Consider the following 19,616-nt stretch of genomic DNA (forward strand, 5'->3'; position numbering starts at 1 on the left):
TCGTTGGAAAACGCAGCCAATATAGAAATAGAAGGAATACGCAGCCAATATAGAAATAGAAGGAACACGCAGCCAATATAGAAATAGAAGGAAAACGCAGCCAATATAGAGATATAAGGCAAAAACGTGTGCAATTCGAGAATGACCGTATCAATAATTTAAAGGTTTTAATTAACAGTATATGTATGAAAGTAGTAGGCTCCATCAACTTTTTAAACTTATCGTTTTTAGCGCTAAAATGGCAGTATAATTATACACATATTTAGATTTTCTGTATCAAGATGAAGACATAATAATTAGTTTTGACGAGCACACATGAGTAATTAAGAATGTATTACAATAATTATATAAAATATATGTATGAATAATTAATGTATGTATAGATTAAACTTATTGTTGTTTACAACGCAGACAATATGGACATCGTTGCAGCCAATATACAGTAGATATCGTTGGCTTTTCCACGGCTATTTTGACATATGTCTCAGCATGGAACGTCGACATTAAGAAGTTAAATGAGATTGATGTAATACAGTGGGAACTATCTATATTCTTTACTTGATGCAGTTTACCAAAAACGAAAACAACACACGTTTGTGATGTCATGAGTACAGGTTTTGTCATAGATTAACTCAATCCAAGGATCTATAAATAACTGATCAAATAACGTCCTCTTTTTAAAACACAAACATTACTAATTTGGTCAATTTTGAATTTAAAAAAACGAACAGATTCATTGATTCGTATCTTATGTTCTTAAATTTTAAATTAAAAGGAACGTTTTCGTTGTACAACATAAGCAAATCGTGCCCGTGTATTTTCAAGTCCGTCGTTAAACGCACGTTTCAATAGAAGACCGATATGACTTATATTGTTCCCGGCTCTGATTCTGGCAACATGTAGTAGCCAGGTTCTAGTGTTAAATGGCAGCCTTCATCAAAAATGCTAAACTAAAAAAAGACTGAAAATGTTTTCCAGTAAAGGCCTTTTTAAGGATGTATCATGTCCCTATTTCCTTTTTGGGCTCTGCGAACGGCCGTATTGTCATTTCAAACATTCAAAGCAAGAAGAAGCGAAAGGTATCCGCTTAAATTGTTTTCTGAATCCGACTTGTTTTGGAGTTCGATTTTATAGTCTGACACTGAGCTTCAGAGTACATTGCAGGTTGTTGTGCAATGTCTCAGCTAAAACGGCTTGATCAGTCATATCCCAGACATGTATGGGAGTAGATGTAATAGTTAGCATATAAATATTTGAATATGATTACAATGCATGTTTTATTTATGTATTTTGGCTTTAATTATGCTATGACAACATCTAAGAATTAATACAACTGGATATATTTACCTTATAACACAGGAAGATAGATTTGTGTGTTGAAAATATATTCAGACATGTGTTATTTTGAAAATAAATACTTATTTTTTTTCATATTTAAATACAAATAAAGAATGCAAGAACAACAACAACTTTAACAAAAAGTACTTAAGTTATTCTTACATGAAATGTATTGATACATAGTCAACAATTAATAATATACAAAAAGTGACGTGTCTGTTTTCAGCCAGAGTAGAAATAGAAAAATTATCTAATCTCTACACAGGCAGTGATGACAGCACGACAAATGGTCTACCAGTCTCCTCACTTCAGAGGACTCTGAAGGACATAGAACAGAGCATTCAGACGGAGAAAAGCATTCTGGGAAATCACAGCAAGCCTAGTGGAGTGACAAAAAATAAGCCTACAGGAACACCTTCATATAATCCTACACCCTTGAATGAACTTGAGCAGAAAAAAAACAAGGGTGAACTTGGCTCAGGCAGATCCAAATATGATCTAGCACTACTTGATGGACCTTCTTCTGATGGCGAATATGACCCAGCCAGCAACTTCTCAACAAATTTGACATCAGTGGCATCCACCTCAACTCTCTCAAGAGAATCACCTTCAGACTTTGCTAAGCCTGTAGTTGCAGGAATCAAACGCAAGTCAGAGACTGAAGATGGGAACGAGGACAGTTGTAGTTTGGCAAAGATTCCAAAGTTTGCCTCTGTGAGTTACAGCCCGGCTGTAGCTGAGGGAAGTTTCTCAGACGAAGAGCATTCTGGTATTCCAGACGGATTTTTGTCTGATGATCAAAGTGAGAAAGCTAGAGGGTCTGGATTAAAAAGTGATACCACCAAGAGTTGTGATAAAAAGTCGGATTTATTAAAGGAAAACAATGACATTGCTTTGAGTAAAGAAATTTCGCCAATAGAATTTAACCCAGACGGAACTGTTAATTATCCTGATAGAAGTGCTGAAGATGAAAAGCTGAAGCCAAAAGGCAAGGATGCCACTAATGAAGATGTAAAATCTGACAAATCAGATGAAAATATATTTAGTTTATTCAAACAGGAGTTTGATAGTGTTCTAGAAGGTTGTGCTAATATAGATGAACAAAAACCTTGTATAAAAACAGACCACAATGTAATAAAGAAGTCTCATTCGTCAGGGAAATGTCGAGTTACTAATGACAAAGAAACAGTATTAGGCCATAAATCGTCTCATCATAAATCTAAAAGTGAAAAACATAAACATAAAGAAATTACTAATTCCCATGACAAAATAAAGTCAAGCGCATGTACTCCTAATAAATCTGATAATACTGCAAATTTTAATCATAAAGACAAGTCTTGTTCTTCTAATAAAGAATCCAGTTCTCATAATTCATTATCAACCAGACAGAGAAAAGACAGTGAAAAGAGTTCCTCGTCAGTTGTCAAAAATGGCATGACAAAATCATCAAGCTCATCAAAAAAACATAGTCATAGTGATTTGAAACATAATCATAGGGATTCAAAACATAGTCATAGTGATTCAAAACATAGTCATAGTAATTCTTTGAAATCTGAACAAAAACATAAACACGAAAGGATGTCGTCCAAGGATCATTCTCGTACCTCATCGAAGGATTCTACAGACAAATCATCATCATCTGCTTCAAAACACAACACATCCAGTGACAAAAGCTCGAAACATGGTCAACATAAATCTCATCACAGAAGCAGCTCTAGTCAGTCACACAGTCATCCATCATCGAAAACAAAATCTCATTCTAGCTCTAAATCGAATAGTCATCACTCTTCTTCAAAATCAAAATCTGCCAAACAGTCTACAATTCTCTCACCGACATCCTCCAAAAAGAAGCAGATTCTGAATCTAGATGTTGACTTGTTTGGGGATATTGACAGCGACATAGAGCAGCCGTCACGGACCGCTGACTATGACTCAGACTTGGAGAAATTGTTTGAAGATGATGATCCTTTTGATGAATGTCTGAGGATTTTCAATGAAGAAAATGCCAAACAGGCTTCAACTAGCGGTGGCGAAAAAAAGGTGATTGATTTTTACTTTTCTAGTATTTGTTTTTACACTCAATGATCTTTTTGTACATTCATAAAAACTACACTATGCAGTTTTTGCATATTCATGTTTCATATTTTAGTATATAAACATTATTGCAATGTTTTAGTTAACATGCAGTTATTTTAATAAGCTTGAAATGTTCTTGAAAAGTTGTGACTTTTGAACACAGGAATAATTTTGATGGTATAGTTATAACAAACACATTCTCTGTAGCTGTCTGCATTGAAGTCTACAGATTTTACCTTAATTATTAATGAATGAACTGCCATTTACCAAATTAACCAATTGCTACAAATTGACTCATTTGGCTAAAGAAATATCATTTGGGCTACATAATTTTCTTCATGAAGAACCCATGAAATAGCAAAAATTAAAATATTTTTTGCTATTACAAGGCCAATTTAGCTAAAGAAAATTTTGAAGCCCTGTGACGGACTGTTATACTGTAGTGTTTATGATCACTTGTTTCAGAAATTGAAGCGACCTCATGAGCCTAGACACTGCCCCTGCATCTGTGATAGGCAAGAAGAGGGTTGCTCTAAAAGAGTCGGATCCGGTACGCACAATAGCATTCAGTAGTGAGCAGCCTCGTGAAAATGAAAGGAAGTCTCTTCTAAATGAAAATTCAGTCAAGGCAGAAAGTGTCGTTCCTGATTAGCCTGTGCAGGCTGCACAGGCTAATCTGGGACAAAACTTTACTCGTATACATTAGGCCAGGTTTTCTCATCCTGTGTGACATTTCATTTAGTTATTTCGCCAAAATAATGTGCACATTTCATTTGAGAATATATAGCCAATAACTTGTTTAAAATTGTTATCTTGCTCTTTTTAAGATAAAATATTCATAATGGGATCAAACATTATGGGAAATAAAGGTATAGCCTGTGATAAACACTTTGCCTTCAAGATATATTGATAGATTGAGTTTGTTAACAATGCAAACAGTTTTTGTGTCAAGTTTGCAGACTTGCAAAGGACTGATTTATATTTCTTATTTGTTAATCGTTCAGGATGTGCGGAAGAAAAAACTTGAAGATCGACCACAGCCAAAGCCTTCCCCTGCCCAGGTCATGTTGAACAGGTACAAGGCCATGCAGGAAAAAGCACTACAAGAGGAGAATGAGAGGAAAGAGAAAATGAAGGCCAAAGTGAAAGAAATACAGGAAAAAAACAAAGATACCTTATCTTCTGTGAGTGAAGTAGTTTTTGAAAAAAACTTTACATTAGTTGTAGTTTAAAAGGTTAAATCAAACTCTAGATTTTTATCCCCACGTTTTTCGGAGAAAAAGCGGGGATATTGTATTGATGTGCATCTGTCCGTCCGTCCTGGCCACCTGCTCCTCCTACACAATTAGCACTAGAACCTTGAAACTTACTTACATGGTAGCTATGAGCATATGTGCGACGGTGACAGTGACGGAATTTTGATCTGACCCCTGGGTCAAAAGTTATGGGGGTTGGGGCGGGGCCGGGTCAGAGATTTTCACTCATTTTTTTTATGTTATTTTACATTAACTCTTCATTTCTGCACAGATTTACTTCAAATTGATACTGAGCCTCTCTTATGACACTAAGGTCAATCTCAACTATGAATGGCCCCATTACCAACCTTGGGGCGCCCCAGCCACATAGGCCACGCCCACCCAAAACTGCCTTTTACTATTATTTCTTCATTTCTACACCGATTCACTTCAAATTGATACTGAACCTCTCTTATGACAATACGGTCAATCTCAGCTATGCATGGCCCCATTACCAACCCTAGGGCACTTGCCCACATAGGCCACGCCCACCCAAAATTGCCTTTTACTATATTTCTTCATTTCTACACCGATTCACTTCAAATTGATACTGAACCTCTCTTATGACAATACGGTCAATCTCAGCTATGCGTGGCCCCATTACCAACCCTGGGGCGCTCCGCCCACATAGGCCACGCCCACCCAAAATTGCTTTTTACTATAATTTCTTCATTTCTGCAACGATTCACTTCAAATTGATCCTGAACTTCTCTTATGACAATACAGTTAATCTCAACTATGCATGGCCCCATTACCAACCCTGGGGCGCCCCGTCCATATAGGCCACGCCCACCCAAAATTGTCTTTTACTATAATTTCTTCATTTCTACAACGATTTACTTCAAATTGGTACTGAACATCTCTTATGACAATACAGTCAATCTCAACTAGTTAAGGCCCCATTACCAACCCTAGGGCGCCCCGCCCATAAAAGGCCACACCCACCCAAAATTGTCTTTTACTATAATTTATTCATTTCTACACCGATTCACTTCTTATTGATACTGAACTTCTCTTATGACAATACGGTCAATCTCAACTATGTATGGCCCCATTACCAACCCTGGGTGCCCCGCCCATAGTAGGCCACACTCACATAGGCCACGCCCACCCAAAATTGCCTTTTACTATAATTTCTTCATTTCTACACTGATTCACTTCAAATTGATACTGAACCTCTCTTATGACAATACAATTAATCTCATATATGCATGGCCCCATTACCAACCCTGGGGCGCCCCGGCCACATAGGCCACTCCCACCCAAAATTGCCTTTTACTATAATATCTTCATTTCTACACCGATTCACTTCAAATTGATACTGAACCTCTTTTATGACAATACAGTCAATCTCAACCATGCATGGCGCCATTACCAACCCTGGGACGCCCCGCCCACATAGGCCATGCCCACCCAAAATTGCCTTTTACTATAATTTCTTCATTTCTACACCGATTTACTTCAAATTGATACTGAACATCTCTTATGACAATAAGGTCAATCTCAACTATGTATGGCCCCTTTACCAACCCTGGGGCACCCCGCCCATAATAGGCCACACCCACCCAAAATTGTCTTTTACTATAATTTCTTCATTTCTACACCGATTCACTTCTAATTGATACTGAACTTCTCTTATGACAATACGGTCAATCTCAACTATGCATGGACCCATTACCAACTATGGGGCGCCCCGTGGTCAAACATGCGGGGTGGGGATACGCGTCAGCCTCTGCCTCGCCATTTCTAGTTAAGTTTACTACAATGATGAAAGTGTCATAAGAGGTGAAAAGCATGTGGCTTATTTAGACGTCAATTGCTGTTAAAATTGTGATTATTGTTGCATCTTTTGGCAATTAGTCACTAAATGGAGAAAAATTACATAAGTTGATATATGTTTTGCTGATACACATGTAGCATACTTTAAAATACTAAGTTTAATTAAATATAATGTATATGTGTATGAAAAATGATTGTAGATGACCTGTTTAAAATATTAATTATATTTCAAACACAACTGTGTCACATTCTACCCCTGCTGAATGACAATCATGAGTCTGTGGATGTGTTTTCAGGTCAGTGGTTTAACCAAGCCATCTCTAGCCAGTGCCTCTGCTACATTCACCACATACATGGCGGCCCGCAACAAGAAGACATCAGCCGTCACTGCTGCAAAGGGGATCCAGCGCCAGGCTCACACACCCACTGTGGTAGGCCAGCGTAGAATAGAGTTGTAGGAGTAGGGCTCTAATAGTTTGCTTGTATATGTTAAATTTATTTTTCCATGCCAAAAGCTGAGGCAGGTTAATGTTGTCAGTCTGTTTTACCCTGTCCTTCTGTCACAAACTTGTCAGTTCGATATCTCTGAAATATATAAAATTTCAACTTTCATAGTTTTGTTTTACCCTTTACAACTTAGATATGTATTTTGATGCATTTGTGGTCCCTTATGAAGTTTAATTTAATTTAAGACTTTTCTTACTAGATTCAAATTTTTTTAATGATGTTATTATGATTTCAAACCCTTAGATACTGATGAGAAGCAAACTGCATAAAACCTGAACAGACTGCGAGTTACTTGCAGGTAGTTCTGGTTTTATGCTAGTTGCAAAAGCCATTTTCACTTTGCTTCTAATGGGGGAAAGGGTTAAACCTATTTTAGCTCGATTGCATTTAAAGTCTCAGGCTTATTGAAACGCTCTTAAGTCCGTTACCTGGGCCTAGAACCAGTACTTGGTGTCTTTGGGTGAGATCTAAAGAACGCTCCCACAGTGGAGATTGATTCTGTGACCTCTGATCCCAATGCAGACACCATATCCATTACACCATAGCCACCTATATGCAACTTGCATAAGAACCATGACCCTACACCTTTTCTAAAATAAGAGTTATTGTCCTTTTGGGTTTTTGTATGATATAATCTATATCGCAGATACTACACAATATTCAACATGAAACTTCATGGGTGTATATCAATGAGGATAAGAGCCATGAACAAGAACCATAGCCCTACACGGTCTTTAAGAAGGGTTATTGAGCTTTGTTGTTTTTGTAAATCTTACATTTTTACTGTTGAGTATTCTATTTCAGCCTATTGCAACTCTCAAGAGGCCAACAGTGGAGGTGAACACCAGCTCCAAGGTGCCCACCAATGTCCGCCAGAGATACTTGAACATGTTCATAGACGAGTGTCTCAAGATATGTCCCAATGAAGAACAGGCGTACAAGAAGGTTGGTGTCTCAAAAAAAAAAAGTAATCATTTGTTTGGAAACACTGCTCAAGTTACTCATTGCACAAGTCCTGTACTCCCATTCAATTCTCATATATTTTATATTGGCTCAGCTGATTGGACATCCTAATCTGGGATGACATTTTACACACATGCATTGAATTCATGACTATGTGTACCATTTCATCATTGGATATATTACTCTTATTTACATTTTCATTATTGGAAATGACTCTGTGTACCATTTTATTATTGGATACATTAATCTATGTTCATTTTCATCATTGGATACAATTCTGTGTACATTACTCGATGTAAATTTGCACCATAACATACAATATGTAGTGTACATTACTAATGTTACATTTTCATTATCTGATACATTATTTTGTGTAAATTAGTCAATGTACATTTTCGTTATTTGATACATGATTTTGTGTACATTACTCTACGTACATTTTCATCATTGGATACATTACGCTACATACATTTTCATCATTGGATACATTACGTACATTTTCATCATTGGATACATTACTCTATGTACATTTTCATCATTGGATACATTACTCTACGTACATTTTGGATACATTACTCTACGTACATTTTCATCATTGGATACATTACTCTACGTACATTTTCATCATTGGATACATTACTCTAAGTACATTTTCATAATTGGATTCATTATTCTGCGTACATTTTCATCATTAGATACATTACTCTACATACATTTTCATCACTGGATACATTAGTCTGTGTTCATTACTTTATATACATTTTCAGGCTAAGGAGGAGGAGGAGGCTGTGTTCACACGCTGCTCTAACAAGAAGATCTACCTCAACCTCGTTGTCAACACCATCAAGCGGTACCGCACAGAGGCCCAGGCACAAAACAGTGGCAAGGTAGAACAGAAGACCCCTGTGAAGCTATCGCATGCCTCGTTGCTGGATGGTTCTGGTCCCGGGGCGTCCAAGACCACATACACACTGCACCGGTCTGGGGGGGCTGGTAGGGTTCAAGGAGAGGACTTCACTGGTGCTGAGCTTTACAAGAGACTCACGCCGTATGTGTTGACAGAGGAGCAACTGAAAGAGAACAATTTCCCTCGCCCACACTCCACCCGTGGGGGAGCGGCCAAGTTCTACTCCGAGGTGAAAACCACTCAGAAAGGCAGCACAAAAGGCTATGAGAAACTGTGCGTGCGTTGTGGCAAGGTGTTTGAGGTCTATCCCAACGGCAAGTACCCCGTCAGGCAGGAGTGTGTCTACCACTGGGGCAAGGCTTGGAAGAAGAAAATTGCAGGTAACATCGACACAAGGTACACATGTTGCCAGGGAGACTTGACCTCGGAAGGTTGCCAGGTTGCCAAGCTGCACTGTTCATGAGACCAACAAGCGGGAGATAGTGGCTGACATGGAGGAGGTCAACTCGGGCTTCATGAAGACCATACCGTGCTCGCCTGCTCCAGACGGGGACTATGGAGTCTACGCACTCGACTGTGAGATGGTGGGTGAAGCTTTATTCTGGCATCATTATTGGTCAAATTTGATGAAAGATAGCTTTATTTAAAGTTACCTTCAAGTTGTTATTCATAAAACTCCATAAATAATCATTATGAGACTAAGTTAGACATAATAGTATATAACTTGCCTAAAGACATTTGCATTTGGCTGCAAGTTTTCTTCATACAATGCCATTGTTTATAAAAAATGGGGCCAAGTTTGACTCTTACTTTGAAAAAAAAGTTTTTCTTCATGAATCCACATTTTTGTTTTTGTCCCCTACCGGTTTGCGCTCTGTCAGTCAGTCTGTCTGTCAGTCTGTCCGTCACACTTTTCTGGATCCTGCGATAACTTTAAAAGTTTTCAATATTTTTTCATTAAACTTGAAACATGGATAGATGGCAATATGGAAATTTTGCATGTCATTTTTTTTGTTCCAACGTCAAAAATTCTGGTTGCTATGGCAACAAATAGTCTAGAAATACTGCTGAAAATGGTGGTTTTCTAGATCCTGCGATAACTTAAAAAGTTCTTCATATTTTTTTATGAAACTTGAAACATGGATAGATGGCAATATGGACATTATGTACGTCATTTCATTTTGTTCTTACGTCAAAAATTCTGGTTGCTATGGCAACAAATAAACAAATTAAAAAAAATTCGGACAATGGTGGAATTTCTGACAATGGTGGAGCCGGTAGGGGACCATATTGCTTGGCAATCTCTTGATAATAAATGAAATGAGAGAAATATAACATAATAGTGTTCAATATGGCTGAATTTAATGTTAAGCCAGGGGAGCCATGATGTTGGATGATCATTAAGGACTGTAGGGTGTGGCTGACATTGTACTCAGATTGTAGACTATAACTTGCTCTCTCCGTGTTCAGTGCTACCTTTAAGTGTTTTTTTAAGGTTTAAATGAGACATTCTTTGATTGTCACCTTAGGATGAGTAATTAGTTTACTTATATGTATGAGTTTAATAACTATAGCCTATGCCCTAGTGTTTTTTATTATTTCCATTGGTCGAAAAAAATGAGGAAGTTGCGTCAGTCATTTTCCAATGTTTTTGTGTTAAATTCGAGTATTGTTCAACCTATGAAATTAACAAAAAATGTCCCTTGAGCAATAAATATTTGATTGTATCTGCATTTCTCTCTGCTGACTTAACTGTACATAGTTTAGTGCCATGTTTCTATTGTTGGTTAGACTTTCCACACTGTTTCCACAATGTGATCACAGCTAGAAGCAAACAGTTCACAAGATTTTAGTGCCAAATAAAGAAGCGTTAAATTGATTAAGCCTTGATCTGGGAACACCTGTCTTATTTCATATACATCAAGCCTTGTCCCAGATAACCCTGTAAGGACTTCACAGGCTAATCTGGGACAACACTCTACGCACATGCATTAAGCCCAGTTTTCCCAGAACGAGGCTGATTTGAATCTTGCATATTGCTTTCTCTGCTTGACCCAGGTGTACACAACGATGGGTGTAGAGCTGGCACGGGTCACTGTGGTAGGTGCAGACCTGGAACCTGTGTACGAGTCCCTGGTGATGCCTGACAACCGCATTGTAGACCTCAACACCAGGTACTGAAATCTTCTTTAAATGATAGCTGAATTTTAGTCTTGAATACTAGCTACTGAAAATTTCTTGCCATTTAGCTTAAAATAAGACTTTCAATCATTTTCGTAGGTATGACATCAATATTTTTTATAGAAATAATTTTAAGATTTGACCTTTTGCAAATTATGGGAGAGACAAAGGTGTTTTACCTGGGCCATCGAAATATGTATATGTACGGGTAACTTACAGTGCAGAATGTGTTAACTGTCAGCACCTCAGGTAACATCACTCTCACAGTCTGATATCCCTTTTGTCACAAGTTCAGTGATATATCACTGGTGTCCCTCTCTGTCACAGGTACAGTTGTATATCACTGGTGTCCCTCTCTGTCACAGGGTTCAGTGGTATATCACTGGTGTCCCTCTCTGTCACAGGTTCAGTGGTATATCACTGGTGTACCTCTCTGTCACAGGTACAGTGGTATATCACGGGTGTCCCTCTCTGTCACAGGTACAGTGGTATATCACTGGTGTCCCTTTCTGTCACAGGTTCAGTGGTATATCACTGGTGTACCTCTCTGTCACAGGTTCAGTGGTATATCACTGGTGTCCCTCTCTGTCACAGGTTCAGTGGTAGATCACTGGTGTCCCTCTCTGTCACAAGTTCAGTGGTATATCATTGGTGTCCCTCTCTGTCACAGGTTCAGTGATATATCATTGGTGTCCCTCTCTGTCACAGGTTCAGTGGTATATCAGAGGAGGACCTGGAGGATGTTCACACCTCTCTGAGGGACGTGCAGGCTGTACTGCTGTCCCTGTTCACAGACAAGACCATCCTGCTGGGGCACAGCCTTGAGTCAGATCTACTGGCTCTCAAGCTGATCCACAGCACAGTGGTTGACACCTCGGTAGTGTTTCCTCATCGTATGGGTCTGCCCTTCAAGAGAGCTCTCAAGAACCTCATGGCTGAATACTTGAAGAAGATCATTCAGGATGACGTCAGCGGCCATGACAGTTTGGAAGATGCAACAGCATGTCTGCAACTGATGCAGCACAAACTCAAGGATGATGCAAGAAAGGAGGGGAGGAGACTCTCTACATAGGAGACACATCAGGGATATATCATGAAAGATTATTATACAGAGAATAAATCAGAGGAAAGGACTGTTATAACTAGTTTTATCAGGGGAAAGGTCTCTATATAGAGAATAAATCCGAGAGGACTGTTGTATCAATCAGGAGAAATGAAGTGTATGTAGTGATACATCAGGGGAGATGACTCTACATAGAGATACATCAAGGGAGATGACTCTACATAGAGATACACCAAGAGATGACTCTACATAGAGATACATCAAGGGAGATGACTCTACATAGAGATACATCAAGGGAGATGACTCTACATAGAGATACACCAAGAGATGACTCTACATATAATGTACATCAAGGGAGGACATCATGTGTCTGAGATATTGTAAGAGTGCTCTCCCACTAGGCAGCAACTGTCTACTTACTTGGTTTCTTGACTGACCATATTAAGTGGAAGTTACCAACTTACCATTGTTGTATAACATTTTTAGCTCATCTATTTTTTGAAAAAAAAAGAAGAGCTATTGTCATCACCTTGGCGTCGGTGTCGGTGTCGGCGTCGGTGTCCGGTTAAGTTTTGCATTTAGGTACACTTTTCTCATAAAGTATCAATGCTATTGCATTCAAACTTGGTACACTTACTTACTATCATGAGGGGACTGGGCAGGCAAAGTTAGATAATTATGGCTTGCATTTTGACAGAATTGTGTGCCCTTTTTATACTTAGAAAATTGAAAATTTTGCTTAAGTTTTGTGTTTAGGTCCATTTTATTCCTTAAGTATCAAAGCTATTGCTTTCATACTTGCAACACTTACTAACTTCAAGATTTCAAGATTTATTAGATAACATGTAAATAAAGGCCTCCGGCCCAAAATACAGCATTCATTTACAATAACATTATACAATTATAAATGCCACCTTGTATACATTGTGATTTTACACTTGTGTTTCAACAATATACACAATATTATACAACACAAAATATAACAAAAACAAAAAGTTTGTAATCAAGGTAAATTTATATTCCCAATGACATTCATTAATTTCGTAACATAGAAAGTTAATTGTTTTATAACAGTGATATCAGTGCTGCTCATTAGAATATTAAATGACGTTTCGTTTCTTTGGCCGTTATACCAATTATACAAATAACTTGTTCTTATATCTGTGTACTGGGGGCACTCAAAGAAAGCATGGAATTCGTTCTCCGATACATGTACGTCAAATCTTGTTAAACAAAATAGCATGTTCGGTTTTCGCGCTGTACGTTAAAATGCCTTCCAAGCTCAATGTTCAATTTATGATTGGAACACCTAAAACGAGCATATGCGCGACGTGACTTAAAGGGTACATCTATAGTTAAATATTTCTCCGGAGTTAAAAGTGATTTAAAAAGTTTGTAAGTGTCGCAGCGCGGAGATGCATTTATCTAATTGTGCCAGTCTTGGGTTTTACAGTCTTGTATACGCTGTTTAAAATATTGTAAAAGTATAGTCATATCGCGTACGTCCTGGGCAACCCAAACAAAACCAAAACCATATTTAAATAAGAGTTCCTTCACATATGTTGCCCAATTTTTCTTTCCAATATCGTCTAATGACTTCAGCATTTTGTAACAATTAACTGGATATCTATGATTAGGCATATGAAGTAAATGACACCAGTATTTTATGCATTTCAGATAATACACACAACAAAGTGGTAATCTACCACACTCCCCTAAGACCATGCTGTTATTAACCGTCGAACCGACGCCTAAGAAATATTTGCAAAATTCTATTTGTGATCTTTCTATATTATCACAGTATTCATAACCCCATATTTCAGCCCCAAATGTGAGTATGGGTACAACCATAGTGTCATAAAGTTTAAAAATGTCACTATGGGTAAAATAACCAAAGGGAACTTGAAACTGTTTGATAGAGAAGAATGCTTTGCGTGCTTGTGCCACCAACTTGGATTTAGCAGCTGTCCACGATAGCTTTGGAGTAAATAACAGACCCATATATTTATAAACTGAAACGACTTTAACCTTTTGACCATTTATAAACCACATTTCATAATTGCGTAAAGGACCACCATTGCGGAAGACTATAATTTCGGTTTTATTCATGTTAATCTGCATACCAGTATCTTCGCAAAATTTTGCAACAGCGTTTAAATGTAACTGAAGGTTATATGCTGTGTCCGCGCAATTAGCTACGTCATCAGCATACATCAAACAATAAATATCTGGTATGTCATTGATTATAAATATTCCATGACTACAATGTTCCCTTAGATAGCTTACTAAATTATTTATATATATTGAAAATATTATCGCCCTGCCTGGTACCGATGTTACAGCGGAACGGTTGCGTAATGATACTTCCTGATACTTTTACATGTGCGCGTAAATTTGCGTACATCGATTGCAAGACAATTAGGATCTTGCCGTTCATACCTTTGGCATATAAACTGGTAAAAAGTTTGAAATGAACCAATGAATCAAATGCCTTTTTGAAGTCCACATATAGTACGTAGAAACGACCACCAGGTTTAGACGTATATTTTTGAATCATGCTCTGGAGACAAAAAAGGTTATCTACAACCGAGTACCCAGATCTAAACCCGGATTGTGACTCTTCTATGATGGTGTTTTTCTCTGCCCACTCATTTATGCGGTCAGTAATTATACTTGAGAAAATTTTATACATGACATTAATCAGTGAAATTCCTCTGTAATTAGCCGGTTCTTCCTTACTGCCCGATTTAAATATTGGGACTATAATACTTTCGCACCACGATTCTGGAAATATACCTGTATCTAAAATTTGATTAAAAAGACTATTCAAGATCGGAATTATAATATGTTGTGTGTTTTTATAAAATTCCGCTCCAATCCCATCTTTACCGTGTGATTTACCAGTTTTCAGCTTAGATATACTGATCCTTATTTCTTCATCTCTAATTGGTCTATTAAAAGGGCTATTAACATCATAATCGTCACTGTTATCAAATCGGGTATTATGAATTGGAATCTGATCATTACTGTAAAGTAAAGATTGAAAGTAATCTCGCCATTTTCCAGGGGAGATAGAATTGCTTGCCGTTTCAGGCTTTGTATGCCCTCTTACTAGTTTCCAGAACGTTTTTGGATTATTGCTTGATTTTAGCAGTGAAAATCGTTTTTTACGTTGATACGTGCATAGTTTCGCCTTGCACATGTTTTTGAAAGATGATCTAGCTACTTTATAGTTTAAAAAATCTACGTTATTATTTGTCGAATGAAAACGTCTAAGAAGAGAGTATTTCTTTCGTTTTGCTAACATGCATTGCCTATCCCACCAAGGCTCTTGTTTTTTACGCAATGGGTTATTATGTATAAAAATCATATTTTCGGCAGAAATCTTATAAACATGTATTATTTTTAAAGCTGCATCGTTAACATTTGTTCGGATAGTACTTAGAATGTTATCTTTCGAAGACGCGAAGTTACGCGTAAAATTTTCTATGAACGTCTCATAACCATATTTTCGCCAGATATAACGGTCATAACTTATCGTGTCGGATAACTCGACTTGCTCCTCCTGCAATTTTTCAGAAGTTCGGAACCTTAACTGAGCGTACAAGGGGAAATGGTCATAAGGGGACTGTGCAGGCAAAGTTATGTAACTCTGACTGGCATTTTGACAGAATTATGTGCCCTTTTTATACTTAGAAAATTGAAAATTTGGTGAAGTTTTGTGTTTAGGTCCACTTTTTTCCTATATTATCAAAGCCATTGCTTTCGTACTTGCAACACTTACTAACTATCGTAAGGGGACTGTGCAGGCAAAGTTATGTAACTCTGACTGGCATTTTGATGGAATTATGGGCCCTTTATACTTAAAAATTGGTTAAGTTTTGTGTTTTGGTCCACATTATCCCCAAAGATTCATAGATATTGCTTTCATACTTGGAACACTCGCAAACTATCATAAGGGGACAGTAAAGGACACGTTGCATAACTCTGGTTTTCATTTTTACGGAATTATGGCCTTTTTTTGACTTAGTAACTTTGAATATATGGTTACATTTTGTGTTTAGATCCACTTTACTTCTTAAGTATCAAGGCTATTGCTTTTAAACTTTAAATACTTTCAAGCTATCATGAGGGTACTGTACCTGGCAAGTTGAATTTTACCTTGACCTTTTAATGACCTTGACTCTCAAGGTCAAATTATTAAATTTTGCTAAAATTGCTATAACTTCTTTACTTAATGATTAGATTCGATTGATACTTTGACAAAACAACTCTTACCTGCCATACCACAATTGACTCCGTCCAAACCATCCCCCACGCCCCCCCCCCCAGAATCCCCCCCATTATTTTTTTTTAAATTAAAGTTCATCTAATAAATGACCACCACACCCTCACACTTTACCCCACCCCCACCCCCCAAAAATAATTTTTATGCCCCCGGTAGGGTGGCATATAGCAGTTGAACTGTCTGTCAGTATGTCAGTCAGTCTGTCTTTGTCAGTCCGAAAAAAACTTTAACATTGGCCATAACTTTTTCAATATTGAAGATAGCAACTAGATATTTGGCATGCATGTGTATCTCATGGAGCTGCACATTTTGAGTGGTGAAAGGTCAAGGTCATCCTTCAAGGTCAAATGTCAAAATTATTGTCAAATTTATGGTGTCTGTCCGTCCGTAAACTTAAACATCGGCCATAACTTTTTCAATATTGAAGATAGCAACTTGATATTTGGCATGCATGTGTATCTCATGGAGCTGAACATTTTGAGTGGTGGAAGTTCAAGGTTAAGGTCATCCTTCAAGGTAAAAAAATAAAATTTCAAAGCGGCGTTCTCATGAAGCTGAGCATTTTGAGTGGTGGAAGTTCAAGGTTTTCCTTCATAGTCAAGGTCATCCTTCAAGGTCAAAGGTCAAAAAAACAAATACAAAATTTCAAAGCGGCATTATCATGAAGCTGCACATTTTGAGTGGTGGAAGTTTAAGGTCAAGGTCATTCTTCAAGGTCAAGGTCATCCTTCAAGGTCAAAGGTAAACAAAATAAAATCAAAGCGGCGTTATCATGAAGCTGCACATTTTGAGTGGTGTAGGTTCAAGATCAAGGTCATCCTTCAAGGTTAAGGTCATCCTTCAAGGTCAAAGGTAAAAAAAAATAAAAAAAAATTCAAAGGGGCGTTTTCATGAAGCTGCACATTTTGAGTGGTGGAAGTTCAAGGTCAAGGTCATCCTTCAAGGTAAAAAAAAAAATTAAACAAATCAAAGCGGCGTTCTCATGGAGCTGCACATTTTGAGTGGTGGAAGTTCAAGGTCAAGGTTATCCTTCAAGGTCAAAGGTCAAAAAATATATTTCAAAGCGGGGTTCTCATGAAGCTGCACATTTTGAGTGGTGGAAGTTCAAGGTCAAGGTCATTCTTCAAGGTCAAGGTCATCTTTCAAGGTCAAAGGTCAAAACAATAATAATTTCAAAGCGGCGTTATCATGAAGCTGCACATTTTTAGTGGTGGAAGGTCAAGGTCATCATTCAAGGTCAAGGTCATCCTTCAAGGTCAAAGGTCAAGAAAATAATATTTCATAGCGGCCTTTTCATAAAGCTGCATATTTTTAGTGGTGGAAGTTCAAGGTCAAGGTCATCCTTCAAGGTCAAAGGTAAAAAAACACAAACACAAACAATTTTCAAAGCGGCGCAATAGGGGGCATTGTGTTTCTGACAAACACATCTCTTGTTTTTTTCAAACATGGTTAACAAACACAAATATTTATTTTTATTATTTTATTTTCGAAATACCGTCCAACCATCCCACCCAAGAATCACACCCCCCCCCCAAAAAAAAATATTTGTTTTTGCATTTTTTTTGCATTTTTGGAAAATAATGTAATAAATGACCACACCCCCACACTATACACCCCTCTCCACTCCACCCCTCCCTCCTTTTGTGATTGAAATTGAGATAGGTCCCTACACCTTTAAAAAGAAAAATAGATGAGCGGTCTGCACCTGCAAGGCGGTGCTCTTGTTCATGGGTTGAGGTTAATGTGAAGGTGAAAGATAAGTGCTATGTTGGTACGCATGTTGTCGAAATGTAATACAACAATTTGGTGCTGAACCAACTAGAAGTTATTTGAAAATTGAAAAAAAGAACAAGTATCGACAGTCAAAAATACTCATAGTAATGTTGTTTGATGTGTAATTTAATAAATTTCATAGACGTATGGTGTTCCTAGTACACAGTGGTCAATGCTCTTTCTTATGTTTTGGTTATTTATCAACCAAATAGGGTGGTTTAATATTTGTGGGATGACCTGTCAGCTATAGGCTGGTTTAATACTTATGGGATGACCTGTCAGCTTGCTCTAATGCAATTTAGTTTGAAAATAAACAATTTAAATAAAACAATTTAAAGCTTATTTCATTTCACATAATGTTGTGCTAGCAATTATAAAGAAAGATGAGTGCATTTAGTTACATACCTCATGATTATTCAATATTTGTGTATGAAGATTTAATGTATAAAAGTATGCTATGTCAAGAATATGACAATGCTTCTCTTTTGTGTGTAGCATATAGAGGCCGCTGTGATTGAGGTCAATTATTGTGTGTGTGTTTGCTATTGGTGCCAGATACAATGAATTTAAGACTTTATATTATTTCTTGTTAAATGTACTCGTGTTTGTTTCATGAGTGGAACCAGTTCTTTTGTCTTGAGGAGATTTAAGGAGCGGTCACACATTTGGGTTTGAACCCATCACTTCCTTGTCCCTAGGCAGACACTAAATCCACTAGACAACAACAACATTTGTTACATACAACAGGTGAATATATATAATAATACACACAAATTCATTATCCAAATTCTGTATATTGACTTTTAAATCATAACGAAAACATCCAAAACTATGAGATAAAGAAAGAAATTTTAATGGGTGCTCTTAGTGGACAATTAGTGACCCATTGAATATATGTTTTGAACCATTCTGTTTTTCTATGATTTGAAAAACCTATCTCTAGTTTTTCAATAAGTCAGTTGTGTTGTATTGTTATACTTTCTAAAATATTGGAGTTTTGGGCGAAAAATGTCAAAAATGGCATACATCATTATATATTGAAGTAAATAGTTTGAGATCTTGTCTTTTTTTTCATTTCGCAATGTTAAGTGGAGTTATTCTGCTGTTTGATGCATTATAGTATATTAAATACAAATGATATATGTTTATTGACACATGAAAATGCAGGATTATCAGGCAATGTTTTCACAGTGATTATTGCAATATTTATTGCTGTTATTAATGATAGCCTTTGCATTTGTTGCTGTGCCTATGTACTTAAAACAGTTATGATAATTAGAACTTCAAATAATTATCATAAATCATATTATGTGTACATGTACAATTAAAATGACTAGTATTTATACAATTCATTTACATATAGTGTTGTTGTTTGTTATTTAAATATCATCGTTTCATGTATTAAATAACGTTAGTAATATTGTTGTCTTAAATCTGTCAGAATTC

General features: G+C 37.1%; 1 protein-coding gene across 1 annotated transcript; it reads left to right on the forward strand.

Annotated features, from left to right (window-relative positions):
* The first annotated feature begins 897 nt into the window (after window positions 1–897).
* LOC127851202 (RNA exonuclease 1 homolog) lies at window positions 898–16,328 on the forward strand. Its single transcript, XM_052384829.1, is given in 11 exon segments — window positions 898–1,079; window positions 1,565–3,378; window positions 3,880–3,964; window positions 4,121–4,125; window positions 4,419–4,598; window positions 6,785–6,919; window positions 7,800–7,940; window positions 8,726–9,319; window positions 9,321–9,449; window positions 10,924–11,039; window positions 11,755–16,328. Coding segments are annotated over 11 exon segments (3,675 nt in total). The 5' UTR covers window positions 898–967; the 3' UTR covers window positions 12,119–16,328.
* Window positions 16,329–19,616: the final 3,288 nt, after the last annotated feature.

This window comes from Dreissena polymorpha, chromosome 11 (assembly GCF_020536995.1).
Source record: "Dreissena polymorpha isolate Duluth1 chromosome 11, UMN_Dpol_1.0, whole genome shotgun sequence".
Lineage (NCBI taxonomy): Eukaryota > Metazoa > Mollusca > Bivalvia > Myida > Dreissenidae > Dreissena > Dreissena polymorpha.